The 16,924-nt window shown below is 36.5% G+C and overlaps 1 protein-coding gene across 1 annotated transcript in view; it reads right to left on the bottom strand.

The window, feature by feature from the left end:
- LOC145994475 (uncharacterized) overlaps nucleotides 1–15,712 on the bottom strand; it is a 57,940-nt gene extending 42,228 nt beyond the window's left edge. Inside the window, exons 1-7 of the mRNA XM_083130610.1 lie at nucleotides 15,642–15,712; nucleotides 13,900–14,040; nucleotides 12,201–12,399; nucleotides 11,081–11,195; nucleotides 8,523–8,766; nucleotides 3,713–3,868; nucleotides 499–583 (exon numbers count right to left, since the gene is read on the bottom strand). Coding sequence (XP_082986736.1) covers nucleotides 499–583; nucleotides 3,713–3,868; nucleotides 8,523–8,766; nucleotides 11,081–11,195; nucleotides 12,201–12,399; nucleotides 13,900–14,025 — 925 coding nt within the window. The 5' untranslated portion in view covers nucleotides 14,026–14,040; nucleotides 15,642–15,712. The remainder of the gene's footprint in view (nucleotides 1–498; nucleotides 584–3,712; nucleotides 3,869–8,522; nucleotides 8,767–11,080; nucleotides 11,196–12,200; nucleotides 12,400–13,899; nucleotides 14,041–15,641) is intronic.
- Between the last annotated feature and the right edge of the window lie 1,212 nt (nucleotides 15,713–16,924).

Below are 16,924 nucleotides of genomic sequence, written 5' to 3'. Positions count from 1 at the left end.
TGTAAGAAGCAATTGAAACATGAGGTTAGATTGGTTAAGTTAGAGGTGAGGTTTAACATAAATCCGGACCACTTGAATGACCCAGAAAATGGATAAAATTCATTATGGACAAAATTGAACCTATTTTATCCCCTCCCCCACCAAAGGACAGATATATCAGTGTAAGTTTAGGTAAAGTACTCCTCGATCAAGTAGTTCGTTTTGAGCTTGTTCTAATTTCCATTTGTATACGAGTGAATATCACCAGGAATGTCCAAAAAAAAAATCGAGAAGGGCTTTGATAGTTAATTTTCACAAACGGTGTGTGTGTGTGTGTGTGTATCATATTATTTTAGGGTTTTTTATGAAAATCTCTAATTTACGCAATTTTTATCCCTTGCGTAACTTGTAACTAGTTGCTTCCAAACATTGCCCAACATGATAGCAATTTCAGCGCTGGTGTTGTCCATGCATTGCGCTCATTATTAAAGGAAGATAAATAAATTATCACAAACTTACTCGCACTTATTACTTGTCCGTAATGGATGACGTCACGTGCGGAAGCACCAGCCGGCGTGTGTCCCAACATGACAGGCAGCACCGTCTGAAATATAAAGCATTGAATTAAGGTACAGTCACCAGCAAAAAAATGGAACATACAATCCAGAAATAGTCGCTTCCCTGTACAGGCGTTGTGTGTGTTGCATAACTGTACAGCGGATGAAGAGAAGCAACGTATTTCAGTATCTAGGCGTGTCAATTATATAGAGAGTGCAGTAGTGAGTCTTGTCTCCCCTCTCTCTTGCAACGTCCCTCTAGTGCACTTCTTAAAATAAACTTATACCACGGCTACAGATATCTTAATCTCAGGGGATACGTTCTTTATTCGAGAATTCCAAATAAGAAAGCGTTTTATAGCCAAGAGGATATAGTTAAATGCGGATATATATTCTGAAAACTGTACACAATACAGAGAAAATATTTAGCGAAGCTTGTATATATATATATATATATATATATATATATGCTGATTCCAAATTTACGTCGGTTATATTCTTCTTATATATATATGAATAATTGAAAGGAAATATTTTTTCTTCTCGTAATTTCTGGGGAAAGGCTTTTTCTTCCTTCCTATCTTTGATCTGGGAAAAGGCTTCTTCTTCTTTTCTTCCTTCTATTTTTGGAAAATACTTCTTCTTTCAATTTTTGGAAAAGACTTCTGCCTTTCTTTTTCTATTTAGGAAAAGGCTTTTTCTTTCTAATTTTGGAGAAGGCTTATTCTTCTTTTCTTTCTTCTAATTTTGGGAAAAGACTTCTTCTTCTTTCTATTTAGGAAAAGGCTTCTTCTTCCTTCCTATCTTTCTAATTTTGGAGAAGGCTTATTCTTCTTTTCTTTCTTCTATTTTTGGAAAATACTTCTTCTTTTCTTTCTTCTAATTTATTGTCTTTCCTTTTAAAGCGTAATCTTATTTATTACACATATGCGCTCGCTTTCCCGCTTCTTTGGCAAATGATACAAGCTATACTTATAGAAAGAGTAGGGTCGACTAAACTGACAATAGCGCCACCTACTATGTAACGACCAAAAGGGGAATAGCCCAGGATCGCTAACAGCAAGCGCTGCCTATGACCCAGTGCGTCTAATAAGAAGCGCAACCGTAAGTCTTATTGAACACAGCGCCACCGAGGGACGGACAAATACAAAAGCTGACGATGTTCTCCTCGTCAGAGGTATTAAATTAAATTTTGATCACTAGGATCAAAAAGGAGATACATTTCTGAATTCATTTGCTCACTTATTAACTTTCCTGATTGTTTCATATACGAGCATATTCTTATTTATCTCAATTGGCTATTTACAACATTTTATTTACTCCTTCTATAATTTTTATACTCTTCCTTTATGTATTTTGCATTTACTATAATATATATAATCTCTCTTCTCCGCTCCTAGTTTCTACAATGAACTCTGCTCTTCTTTATATGGCGTACTGCCATCTATCGTCGCTCTCGGGAAACATTTCTTCCTTGCATTTTTCATTGTGTGGTCGGAACTGGCACGTGACACTCTTCCTACCTTTCTTTAACTTTTCTTATTTTTCCCTTTACCTTCTTTCCTTATTTCAATACACCTTTTTTTTTCTCTCTCTCTCTCGCTCCCCCTCTGCCTTAAATTTTCATATTTTCTCTATCTCGTTCCATCTTCATTTCTTTCATTTTATTCATTCTTTCTTTCCGTATTGATTTCTTTCTTAATTTATATTTTTTCTCTCCCTGTGTTTTTCGTCCTTCCTTCTACGTCTTTCTCATCTCATACTATTTGGTTCTGTTCTCTGTGTTTCTCTCTGTCTTTATTTCCATTTCATTCTATCTGTTTCTTCTCTATTTTGTATCTCTCTCTCTCTCTCTCTCTCTCTCTCTCTCTCCACTTCTTCTTCTTCCTTCTTACTCTTTTTTTCTATTCTCTTTCTCTCTCTTCACTTCCTCATCTTCCTTCTTACTCTGTTTCTTTTTCTATCCTCTTTCTACAGTACCTTTCCCATTTATTTTTCATTCATTCTTTCTGTGTTGAGTATATATTTGGTTATATCTGTACCTCTCACTATGTGCATATTTTTCGTTCTTTCTTTCTCCATTCTCATACCATTTGCTTTTGTACTCTCCCCTCTCACTGTCTTGGTCTTTCTTTCCCTTTCCTTCTATCTCTTTTTGTCTCGATTTCTAATAACTTTTTCCTTCTTACTCTGTTTCTTTATATCCACCTTACTCTCCCTCTCTCCTCCTGCCTATTTTTTTCTCTCTTTTCCTCTTTCTATTTGTTATTGTGAGGGCGTTGCAGGCATGATAACTTCAAACTGATGGAGTGTGTGTTTTTTATGGTGGAATATATGCCTATTCTCCCCCCATCACCCCAAAGAAAAATCGTGCGGATGCCCATGAAAAGAGGTAGACACCAAGGACGTATTTAGGGGGATCCAGTGGGTCCGGACCCCCACCCGAAAGACATACCTAGTACTAAAATTAAATAATCAAGATATAATTGTTTAGCATTTGTTACATAATCGATAGTTATTTATTTATTTCCGCTGAACTTATTGGAAGGCAAGGAATTTGGCTCATACGGCTTTGAAGGACAGTTTTCAAAGATTTATGCACACCACTATTTAAGATAATGTGCATAAAATATTAATCAGCAACATTGATTTTCGTCAATCGTAATAGCCAATTAAAAGTGATCACCGTATGGCCTATTACAATTGGATCTAACTCATTTTTTTCTTATTCAATAGATATTCAATTCTCTATCTATTTGACATTAATTTCCTTGCCAGGACAGTTGTTTTATACAAATTTTGGCGATCTTAACTATGTAAGCTAGATAATGAACACGTGCTGTTATATTTATATTATTTTACCATCTTTTTACCTATTCATGTAATAATAACAATACAATATTAATTAATTTACATATTTAATTAATATTATTTTAATTTAATTTAATATAATTATTCTAATTATTATTATTATTATTATTATTATTATTATTATAGATACACCTGGTCGGACCCCCCCCCCGCCGAAATGCATTTCTAGATACGCGCCTGTAGACACATACTGTGGTGTGTAACAGACAAAACGCCGCTAACATTATGAGGCAGTAAAAGATTGATTTCCTAGCCTTGTAAGTGCAAACATAAAAAAATGCAAGAAAAATAAATGATTAACTCACTCTGTTCAATTCTTGCGAATCCCAGCCCAGGAAGAGGAAGAGGAAGTTGGCACAGACTTCCTGGAACGGAGCATTGTCTCTACACAGGTCCTCCCTCTCTGCTATCAATCGCCTTCCAGGGAGGAATTCCCCGTGGCCAACCAGTGTTGCCAGGATCTAGAAGTACACGAATGGTATATTGTACAAAATACATTACTTTTAAAAATGTGTTGACGTGACACGTTACGTTGGGACTTGTCCAGAAAGATCAAAAAGCAGGCTTGAAGTGTGGATTTCTCGGAAGTGACGTCACAAGCTCGGTTCGAAAGAAGTTATCTAGCGAGCAGCAGCCGACCTCCGTCGCGGAGTGACTAGCACAGCGCTTTACGACGGTTTACCGGATTCGAATCTATTGTTCTTTGTGAGTGTCCCTTCATCGATTTTATCATATCATCATTCATCCTCACCTACGCGATTAGCCCAAAGTGGCAGAAAAGCGAAGTAGAATAAGCCAATGAGCAAACCAATCGAGTGGGCATCATGTAGACAGCAAAGTTGTACGGATGTGCTCTTTTGTTGACAATGGACAATGAGATCGAACTGCTGTACTTCTTTATATGCATCAATATTTGTCATCGACTGCGGATGGGAAGGTGAGAAAACATGTTCTTACGTGCGTGTTAGTTCGTCTATGTTATATTTTATTTGACATAGGTGCTGCTGTCATATTTTGTGCTCTGGTTGAAATGCAGTTTGAAAAATATGTACGTTGCAGATTTCAAGATTGGAGCAAACTATACCAACCACACTTGAAGTTTATGACTTGAAAATAAGATATTGTTAAGTTAAATCTCAAAACTATAATTTGAAGGATGCAAAGTTGTGAACGTCTTCCGATGTGTATAGTTGCACATCAAACTGTGTATTGGTGTAGGGTTACCAGATCGCTGTAAGGAAAATGTAAGATATGCTGTCCCAAAATGTAGGACACAAAACATTCTCAATAAATACATATTTTTATAGAACACGTTAGAAAGTAGTTGAAAATGACACATTTCAGTTTAAAAATGAATTCTTATTGAATTTTTAAATGCAAATTTTCAAAACTTGCAATCATACTAATCAATGCACCTCTTCTCTTACTACATGATTTAAGTGGTACTTCTCAGAGAAGACAATTTATATATATATATATATAATAAGGTTTAGTCAAACTATATTTATGTTAGAGTGGACAGTCAAACTCTCTGAAATTATAAGGACAAGTACCAAACATTTTACAGATTTTATGAAAATATAATTTCTCTCGTGAGTCTGTTGTGTTGATGGTAAAGAATGGCAAACAAATATTCAGCAATTACCGTAATTTAAAATGGTTCCAGAAGTTTCATCTTGGGTAGTTTTTAGTTCAATAACAGGGTGTCTACCAAAATAACACATCCAAAATTCTTGACTTTTTCTGGACTTTTCTAGACCTTTTTTACCGTTTTTCTTAACGTTTATTTATTCGACCCCTACTTAGGTAAAGTTGGAAAATAGTAATTAAGAAAATAAATATTTATTTAATGAAAACCCCTACCAAAGGGCCAGTTAAGATAAAAACTGAAGCTGAATTTAAGAAGAGAATTACATCTGCTTTCTCGTATTAATTCATCCTGAACTGTGTTTGACAGACAAGCGAGGCTTTGGCGTCTGGACTCGCAGCCAGTATAATCTTATGTGGGGCTTGTGTCGGTTGTCCCTATATGTTTGTGACTGTCCCTTCATCCGTCTTATGTTACCACCATTCATCTTCATCTTCGCGATTAGACAAAAGGACAGAAAAAGTGAAGTAAAATAAACTGAATCAACCAATCAGTCACTATGATAGCAAACATTATTGACCACAAGAATAATTTATTGCCTTCTTATTGACTTCTTGACCTACTTGTTGATTTCTTTACTTTTTCTTGACTTCCATGACTTTCTTCACTGGCAGACACCCGAATAACTTTGTTTTCTATACCCCTGCTTTAAAATCAAATTATATTGCATATTGAATAAGAATGGGCAACCCCTTGTTCCATCAGTATAAACCCTAAGGCAAGAAATTCTGCTCAGGCAATGAACAGTGACGTTATCAGAAAGTGGTCCCAAAACTTTGTTAATTAATTGCTTCCGTTTTCCCGTTTGTTTAATAGCAGGACAAACTTTTTTCTTTTTGGGCAATTACAATCAAAATAAATTTCAGTATTGAGTTCGGAAGCGCAGTCCATAGACTTGTAACTTGCATGATTTTTTTCTGTTATGTATTTTCCTAATTAATATTATGTGACGCTCAAAATGTAGGACGCTTATGATATTTTTCCAATTCCTCCCGGACGCCGGACATAAGGCTAAAATGTAGGACATGTTCGGGAAAAACCGGACGTCTGGTAACCCTAGATTGGTGTGATTTAGATATAACGACATCTGTATTCTGCAGCATAGAAAATCCAATTCATAATTGAGCATTAATATACAGGGTGTCATTTTAATGGCGCCCACGGACCACAGATTCGTATAGAGGATATCAAAACAAACAACTTTTCTCAGTAACATTTTACTCGTTGGTGCGTCGATTCGACGCTACAGCCATTCAAAAAGGACCGTTTTGCCGCCTGGATGCTGGCAAGCCAACACAACATTTGGTCGTATCTGTGACGTCATTTCCTGCGGCGAAACAGCGCAGGGCAGGGTTGCAAGGAACACACACATTCACTGAAAAATGACAAACTACCAACCACATGATTAGGTGCAAAACGAATCGAGAAACGCGTCCAGTAGACCGAACATCATAGCCTACCAGCCAGAAGATCAGCAGTCATCTCAGGGGAAGGGGCAAGTGAGCCAACGATATGAGAAATGGCAAAAATATATTCAAAATGAAGTGTCTATATCGGATTTTGTCTCAGCCTACATGTCAAATATCAACAACAATAAATTTTGTTGGACTTACAGCTTACATGTGGCTGTTTACGCCCAGCTACATGTCAAATATTTGCAAATCTCGTTGCAAGGTTGATATCTACAGGTTTGAGTCCAGATGCATTGTGGTACTTTTGTGCTGATAACGGAAGTATCCGAGGTTCACGTTGTTACATTACGGTTAAAACACGTACAACCACAGTAACAATCAAATTATGAATCAGTAGCGAATATACTTCCCTGTTCACAGTTGCAAACAATTACATGTGTATCCGGTGCATAGATAAACCCAGTCGTCGGAGAACTTGTATTACTACTACTTATAACCCTGTATTTGCAACAATTTTTTCCACTTGCCTCATAATGCCCTGAATATACGATATTATGTGTTGCTTACCTTTGGAATTTTGAGTTCTTTCATTTCTATTTTGTCATGTGTTCAGTGTGTCACAGACAACTAGTATCAGAAGAACGAAGTGGATAGACTAAATTGTAGATGCCAACTTGATAACTAGATTTGAAAATATTTGACATGTAAGCTGAGACAAAATTCGATATGACCACTTCCACTTGAATTCTATTTTCTTTCTACCATTTTTCGTATCGTTTGTTTATTTCCTGTTAGGTTACAGAACGTGTTTTCTCGTTTTGTTTTACGGTACATAATGTGGCTGATTGTAGCTATGTCATTTTTCACAGAATATGTGTGTTCCTGGCAAGCCTGGAACGCATCGCTTCAAGACGGGATATGACGTCACAAATGCAATCAAATGTTGTGTGTAGCTGCCAGCATTCAGGCGGCAAAACGGGCTTTTTTGAACGACTGTAGTGCCGAAACGATGCGCCAACGAGAAAAATGTTACTGAGAAAAGTTGTTTGTTCTGATGTCCTCTATACGTTTCCGTGGTCCGTGGGCGCCATTAAAATGGCATCCTGTATAATTATAGCGTTGTTATCTTTTATCTGTTAAATTAAAGCCACATCGCTTGAGTTGTAATTACACGTCATATTAATTGCGATTAATTTAAGATTAATCTCGTAAAGAAATTAATAATTAGTATCTCGTAAGTCATCAGCGATTTCAAAACAGTTGACGAAAGGAGCTTCCGTGCCGCCATCTACAATTAGGTTTGAAACACTCTCGTTCTCTTTTTGAATGTTATATATTTGTACATGAATTTTACTTGATCTGTGTGTGATAACTAGGGCTCGGAGGTTGATGACCTTAAAAAATGTCAAAAAATGACCTATAGAAATGACCTTAAAAGTCTTTAAAAACGACCTAAAATGTTAAGAAATAAACTAAAATAATTTTCGCTCTGAAAATGAAAGCTTGATTTTTTCATAAAATACAAGAGTAGTTGAATAATTTTATAAAAACAGTTGTTTGGTGGTTTAAACTACTAAAGCAAAAGGATAAAACTAAATTAAAGCGATAATAGAAGTCACCAAGGGAACCTCAAAGTATTTTAAGTTTGCTGGAGGAGAAATAAATTTACCACAATAAATTATTTAATGCATTGCCAACCATTTCATTTAAAATAATATTGTACTTTTCCAATGACCGTAGTTTTGATTAATGGCGAACTTGCTAAAAGGACCAAGTCAGGAAATTTAAATATGTAAATTACGCTAACAAATGCATTTAAAATTCACGAAACAGGAAGGAAAAAAGCCTAAAAAATGAAGATAAATGCAGTAAAAACGGCAAGAAATACTGAAAAAGGCCTAAAAACGTAAAAAATTCAAAATGAAAATAATGTTTTCTGGTTCTTACTGAAGGGAAACGAACTGATGTCAGGTTTAGCATTGTTTTCAAGGCTCAGAAGAAAGAAAAAACATGACTTGTCATGAACTTTTAAACCCTAGTGATAACTTTACTCACGCCGAGCTCGTCCAGGAATGGCACAAGAAGACGGACAGCGCTGGTGGAGTGAGTGAGTGTGGCCACAGGTGCCAGAAGAGCAACTTCCCTCATCTTGTCGTTGTACTCCGGTCTCTCCGATAGGAGGACTAAAGCAGCTGTTGTGCCCATGGAGTGGCCGACGTACGACACCTTCTCCTGCCCAGTCAGTTCCAAGATGTAGTCGATTTCTGCCGGAAGGTCATGAACACCAATCTCGTGCCAGCTGGAACGAAGGATTATTTTTGTCCCATATTGTTGTTATTACTCCATATAAACCATACACATTGGTAATTAGAGGGTTTTGTACAGTTCGGACAAAAAATATAATCACAAAATTTCTATTACAATTTAAGTATTCACTAACGCTACAATATGCTTGGTTTAGTAATATTTGTTCTTTCAATTTGTTTTTGAACCTCGTCATATTATCTGCTTTTATATAATTTAATCGCCATCTGTTCGGGTTCTTCTTGAACAACTGTTAGCCTGGTGAAATATGGCTTTAGAAGCTGTTTATTTCGGGTGTTATATACATGTTCTATTGAGATTCGTGGTAATTTTTCCCCGCATATAATGCCATTTCATCTTGTATGTACGATGAAGGGAGGGTTAATAGTTTGAATTTTTTAAACAACGTTTTGCACGACTGTAGTAGAGTACTATCAGACACCTTGTACAGTTAGACGTACGTACAAGTATTACCAAGCAAATTGTCTACTACCATGTTCGTGCACTTTGTTTTACCCAATAAGAGCTTCAAGAACTGAAACAAAACGTCACACAAGCTACTGACACCCTCTGTACCATCTTACTTGGAAAGCTATTTTTAAAAAAAAAAAAACAAGAAGAAAATTAATGAAAATAGTCATGGACATTTGTTGAGCAATTCTTGTGCATCCCACTGTACCAGGCTATAAAGTAGTCCTTTTTAATGTTTCTTCCATGTTCTGCCCATTATCCAAACCTTTGCCTAGACCATGGGCGTATATAAGGGAAGGCTTTAACGGATCCAAACCCCTCGCATCGGTTTAGTAAACATATTTTGCATTAATTACATAATCAAATCAACAATCATTTCATTATATTAACTCCCAGAATGTCAAAAGAGATATTGTGGTTAATTTGTAATAGATGGCCAGACAATCTTATTACAATATTTTATTCATAACCTAAGCATGTTTCAGAATTTGTTATGGATAAAAATATAATGTACGTAATTGGCAATAATTAATTGCAAGTAGTCTCAAAAACTGAATGTTCAGACACATGTTGTTCGTTTTTTTTAAAGTTGAAAATAGAAATATGAATGCACTACTACAATAGACATAATGAAGAACAATAATGTTAATAGGTGCACATTATTATACACAATGAGATGTTTTAAAAGTTAATATATTATTGGTTAATTGAAAACTGTTTTATGATGACGATGATAATAATAATAATAACTAACCCTTTGCACATAATTATTAACATCAAGCAATAGCCATTATTATTATTATTAACGATCTGTAACTATTACATTTTTAATATTCTTGGCCTGCTGAAAGTTGAACCACTCCCATTATTTCTCTATATATACGTTCATGGCCTAACTATATGGTCTGAGCTTTCCCAGGGATTTTACGGCTTTACTTGGACTATCTTGGTAACAAAAAAACAAAAACTTTGGACTATAGTGTGTGGTTTAGGAGAAGTTGGGAGCAATGTTGTCATGACAGTAACGTTCATAAATATTTTCATCTGAAATTTGTATAGCAGCTATTGAAGGAATAGTCTGCTATTGCATTTCAGCTCAAAGACTTGTTTCAAGATGGGGACTGTAGGCCTATTTTATCTATGCCGAGTGCGTTTCAAATTCTGCAGATAGAGGTATATGTAGCTGACATTTTATAACATTTATACTTCGAAGTACTCATTCACATTTGAATTTGAGTAAAATCTATCCATATGTTTCAATATGCGGACTTTAAATGTGCCATGTTTCTTGAAACTTTCCTGAAGACGAACGCACTGTCACCAAACTGTCAGGCTGTGTACGAAAGGTCCAAAAAGCAGCCTTGAAGTATATGGTGCTTGTCAGAAGTGACGTCACCCAGTGCAGTTCGAAAGCGCCAAGTACACAAGCAATGCGCGCAGCACGCGAGATTGCAGTCTTGTTTACTAGACATCTGCACTCGTTCTTTTGTTTTAAATCGTGGAAGTCGAAAGTCAACCAGATGTTGGTTGAAGTTCTTCTATTGTGTGGAAATATAAATACAATAACTTTTTCAAATGCTATGTGATTTCTATGGTAAAAAAAGAAGTGGTTTATAACGCGGGGAAAGCAATGTGATCGATCGTATTTGGCGCTGCAGTCGAAGTGCAATTCGACAGATTTCCGCGTCCAGCCCAAGGCTTCGAGACTGAACTGTGAGACTGTTCTGGAAGAGAGATATCTCTTCAAGTACTGTCTTGCACCTTTCGGACACGGCCTGTGGATGTTCGGACTGGGAAGGCATATTTTGAATGTCAATGAGTAAAGTAACGGGCCTAACCTGAATTCCCAGAATTCCATTTTGTCAGGATTCAAAGTAGTGTGGTTTCTCGCGTACATATTTCCTCTTCCGTTTCCAAGCCAAACATCGTAGCCAATGTCTGCGAATAGATACGCTGAAAAAAAAAAATAGAATAAACGGTGAGACAATTCGGTAAGATATAAATGTTGTATAATTAAACATGTAACATTAAATATAAACATTTAATGTAAATGCATGTTTCTATGAAGTATGCATATTTAAAGAAATAAATGTTTTCTTGTGAGCTTTGAGAGAAATGTAAATGAAACCACATTTGCATATTTTGAGTTATTTTGCATATAAAGTGCATATTTTGGAAACTTTGTCAGGATTTTTCTTTTAGCCATATATCTCTCTCTTCCATCTCTCTTCTTCCTCTCTTTTTCTTTTCTATTTCATTTCTCTTCTTCCGTTCATCCTTATCTCTTCTTCCTCATTTTTCCTTTCATTCTTTTCTCTTCTTCCTCATTTTTCCTTTCATTCTTTTCTCATCTTTCTCTATTTCTTTTTATTCTTTTCTCTTCGTGTTATCTTTTTCTTTCATTCTTTTCTTTTCCTCCTCTCTTTTTGCTTTAGTTTATATCTTTTCCTTTCTATTTCATTTAATTTATTTCTTTTCCTCCTCTTTTCTCCTTTCATTCTTTTGTCTTCTTCCTCTCCTTTCCTTTCATTTTTCTCTTCTTCCTCTCTTTCTTTTAGTATTTTGCCTTCCTGCTCTCTTTTTTGTTTACTTTTCTTTTCCTCCTCTCTTTTGGCTTTCATTTTTATATTTTTCCTCTCATTCTTTTCTCCTCCTCCTCTTTTTTCATTTAATTTTTTATCTTCCTTCTATCTTTTTCCTTCTATTCTTTTATCTTGAGAAAGAGAGGCATTGAGAGAGAGGGGCTGAGTGAGAATCTCCCTCTCACTGTTACTGACGAATCAGATCACCAGAGCTTTCCCACTGCACGCACGCGACCGACGAAGCCTCCTGCCTAGCTCGCTTCATTTCGCCCTTCTTCCAAAGCTACATTACCGTACTTTATACGTGCATACGAGAGCGCTCTTCCACAAATACGACAGGTTACCCAGACCGTGTGTGAAGAACCAATTGACTCACCTAGAGATGATCCGGGTCCTTGCACGATCCAATCGAAGGAGCTGGAGAGCAACCCATGATGCATCAGTACAACCGGTCTCCCTTCCTTCTCTGGAGACTTCGGGCTGAACGGGATTCTGTGCACTTCAAGGATGTATCCGTCTTCGGTTAACACGTGATGCGTTTCTGCGGGGTAGCCATGTTTGAGAATGGTTTCCTCCTGTGAATTTGTCAAAAGTTCGAGTTTTAAGTTGTAACTCGGCTGTAAAGGGGTTTGAAGGGTTAAAACAAGTTCTATTTCTACCGTCTTTTTTGTCGCAAGACAGATGCGGGATGTACCAATTAGAACGCTAGTGGATACCTAGTAGTCCATTACTCCAGAGAATTGCAGGGCCCCGTGGCGGAGTGCCTGGGTATGGATGTTTGTGAGTGTCCATTCATCAATTTTATCATATCATCACCCATCCCCATCTTCGCAAATTAGCCAAAAGTGGCAGAAAAAGCGAAGTAGAAAAAAGTAAATCCGTCGAATCTTATTATTAGATACAAAATCTTGAACATTTGATGCTTTCATTTTAACAAGTGGTGAAGTATTTAACAATCAACAGGAAGTTAAATCAATTTACAACCAACAATTAATTATTATAAAACCCTCTATTTCATTAACAAATATCCTTATAAATAAATAATTGAACAAGATGAATCCACTATGTGCGAATTGAAATAAGGTGGTATTAAGACATGACTATGAATACTGAATGAGGCTATATGCATAGGCGTAGCTACGGGGTGTGCCGGGTGTACCTAGGCACACCCTAATGGACTGATTTATCAAAGACAATTAAAGACAGATATTTCAATAAGAGAGAAAATAAGCGGCAGTTTGTAAAAAGTTGAAAATGTCATTACTTGGTACAAACGTGTGCGTTATCGCTGATGAAACGAGTGTCTATAGTTTTTCGATTTTTTTATGTCATTGGAGAAAGAAGATATTTACTGCATTCTACTCTGTACTGTAGCGCCCTTCTTCTATACCTGTCACAAGCTGCACGTGTGAGAGAGCTTTCTCCAAGCTTACCGAAGTTAAAACTAAATTAAGAGCAACTCAGAAGCAGGATAGATTGGAAGCCCTGCTCTTGCTTTTTGTGGAACAGGAAAAAGCCTAGTCTATTGATGTAAATGAAGTTATTGATGAGTTTAAGAACATTTTACCGTTTGACAGACGTCTCTTGTTATAGATGACGTGTATTTTGATGTATTTGTGTGTAACATTTATGAACATTTTGTGTGTGTGTAATTTCTATGCAATTTGATTTTTTTCTACTACATATATTCAGAAATTTTCAACACTGTCATTTAGTGAATTTATATTCCTTTAGAAACATCAGTGCAGTTAAAGAGCCAAGTGATTGTGTTGCAAAATATGCTATTAAAAAGGTACAAGACCTCATTTTTTTCTTTGTGCACACCCAAATATAAAGTTCTAGCTACGCCTATGGCTATATGATTCTCTGCCACCTAACGCTTGTCAACATACATGAAAAACTGCATATGGAGCAGTAAGGTACATGCAAAGTTATACATATCTGCCTGTACAAAATACACAAAGTTAAATAAATACACAAATTGGGGCAGGTGCCAAAACTGTTGGGGGCAAGGACAGTTTAGTTTCCTTTGGTAGCATAGTGGAGGCAAAAAGTGGTGACCAATCTATACTTACCGGAGTTTTATCTTCGTCTGGAGTCTCTTCCCTGGGCAGAGCAACAAACGCGAAGCATTGTTGAGCCAAGAAAAGGCACACAACTGCTTTCAGTATTGTTGCTGTCATCCTGGACTGGGAGTGCATTCAGCGCTAGGAGAGCTGAAATGTAATTTGAATGCAAGCCTTATGTACACAAGACATGATTCGCACAAATAAAAATGTCAATAAAACATTATAAATATGCAATACCTTTTAACAGCTCGGGCGTATGATGGCAATGATTTGGAAGATACTTTGATTTTTCAGGGTAAAAGCCGATAATACTGAATTTCTGCAGAGGAACTAGTGGGTCCAATACTGCTTAATTTTATTGATACGGTTTACAGTACGTACATCAAATACGAGCCTTTTGATTAATAAAGTTTTTTATCGATTACAATGTTAATACTAAACATGGATGCGTTCTTACTAACTTCATTATTTGAAACAGTCCTATCTCTTGAACATTGCAAATGGAAAAATGGTTAGAGCAAAGTTTCGTAAATGACTGTGGTAACGAAACAATATTTGTGGGGCCCCTTTCGACGCTGCTGAACAACGCAAGTTTTTGCGTGGACTTTGAAGCACCTAATCCCAATCAGCGGTCAGAGTTTACTGGTATTTTAGATGAAAAGGGCTTGAATAAATTTATCACTTCAAATTACGAATCACATTTGTGAAAAAAATAAATTTACAAAAAAATGTTTCAAAATCTACTCATAGATGGCAGTCAGCATGTAACAGTTTCTCAACTGTTCCGAAATTTCAATGTAGAACTTATAGTTCAATCATTATTTATTTTTTTATTAGCATGAATCTAAATTAATATTAAATATACCGCGTCATTTCAACAACTTAAACACTATTCACTAAAATAACCTATAGCTGATGCAACAACGGGACAAAATTAAAGAAATGGCTTACTTCATGTCATCATTCCTGTCACGTAACACGTAGTTCAGATTGCATCGAATCTTTAGGGCCGTAATTAAATTCATCCGGAAAGAAAGGTTTGGACTGTATTTAAATTAATTCGGAAAAAAGGTTCCTGGACCGAATTGAAATGCTTGAAACATAAAAGGTTATTTACTGTTTAGAACCTCTTACACTTGGTGATATCTCTCCCGCACGGGAATTGAATCTATTTAACATTTCTGCACCTTTAACCACCCCCCACCCAACCCTGGGGATATTAAAGATCCAGGACGACATACATTCTATTGGGTTCTGTAACAGGGCCAGAATCTTTTTTCTCGTACAATTGAAATTGTTTCATTTCAATACGGAACTTGGGGCCTCCCCGATGGTGCAGTGGTAGCGTCCTCGCCTTGTAATCAAGGGGTCCCGGGTTCGATACCCGCTGGAGGCACGTAGTGGTTCGGATCCCACTTTAAACTGTAGGTCCAGTCCCGATTAGCCTTTCTGTGCATAAAGTGGACTTAAAACAACAATTCAATCAATTCATTCAATACGGAACTTGGACCCTAATTAAACAAATCCTGATAAAAGGGTTCCTGTACCGTATTTAAATTGATCCGAAAAGAAGGTTCTTGGACCGAATTGAAATACTTTACAGATAAAAAGGTTCTTTACGGTCCAGAACCCATTTACGCTTGCTGATTTTCTCTCCTGGACCGGAATTGAATTTATTTAAATTCATGAACCTGGATTTGAACATTCACGAATATGCACACTTTATCATCGAAATTATTGTAACTTACCTTACAAACTGATACAATCAGTTTGGCTGAATGTAGCTACGCCAGCAATAAGCAACTGATTTTATATGGACATGGCATGCACAATCTGTGATCATCACCATGCTCTTCAGTAAAACAATTGACAATTACAAGAACGTGATGATAAGTAATCTTCATATACTCCCACTGCTATCGGTCCTCTCTCTGATGAGTGCATGTTTTCATGTTCAAGAACAGATTGAATGTCAAGAGCAAGGCATTATATTTGTTGTGCATTACATTACATTGCAGTCTTCATTAATGACAGTGTTCGAAAGATGAATTCTAAATGCATTTTTCATCTTATTTTTAGTTCAATAATTATAAAATAGATAGCTAAATTTGAAAATTCAAACATTAACCACTTGGGATTTTAATTGATTGATTGATTGAATTTTTGTTATAAGTCCACTTTATGCACAGAGAAGCTAATTGGGACTGGTCGACAGTCGGTAGAGTCAGCTATTAAAATTACAGTTTTCATATTGTGTACTAACCTTGACTACAGAATGTGTTGAAAATGATGTCCCTCTGCTGCAACACATTCCTGGCATCTCCGAAGGAAATTAGTATTTACATGTGCATGTTCGTCTACTGTAATTCTACCGATTTCTCGTACAATACTCTCTTTTAACTCACGGATGGTGTGCGGATTGTCTTTGTATACTTTATTTTTTAGATTTCCCCATTTTTCTTTCCACTTTTATTCAGAACTGATCCTGTTAATCTAAACTTTTTTACGAGGTTTAATATAGTGGTCCCATGTGGAACGGGAACACCAGGAAATTTCGTCGCAAAACGTCGTCGCACTTCTCCACAATTCCTCTTTCCGAAGTAACACTCGACAAGATAAATCCTTTGTTGTAATGTAAACTTTTGTGGTGCCATATTAAGCCACAATCTTCAACACACGGACACGCCACAACACAACATCCGAGGGAGGATTATACTGGCGTCAGTCTGCAACGTCAACAGAAAGGGAAAGAGAGCGAAGGCAGGTAGAGCGAAAGAAACAGACTGTAGCGTGCGACAGTCGGGAACCCGTTCATCGGGAAACACAAGCGCTGATGCCGGCCCATTTGCCGACGAGTCTCGTAGCGAATGTCAGGGAATGCTCTGTAGAATAACACAAATTTGAGCTCTGTAGATCAAGAAGTTCCTGTCTGATCTACTGCGATTAAAAATTTCAAAAATTGTCAAATTTTTGCTTTTTTGAAAATAAATAACTTAAAAACTAAGAGCCTAAAAAGTGTGAATTATACAAT

The sequence above is a fragment of the Lepisma saccharinum genome, chromosome 10, assembly GCF_977018435.1.
Source record: "Lepisma saccharinum chromosome 10, izLepSacc3.1, whole genome shotgun sequence".
NCBI classification, from domain to species: domain Eukaryota; kingdom Metazoa; phylum Arthropoda; class Insecta; order Zygentoma; family Lepismatidae; genus Lepisma; species Lepisma saccharinum.
This window is presented reverse-complemented; position numbering and strand designations above follow the sequence as displayed.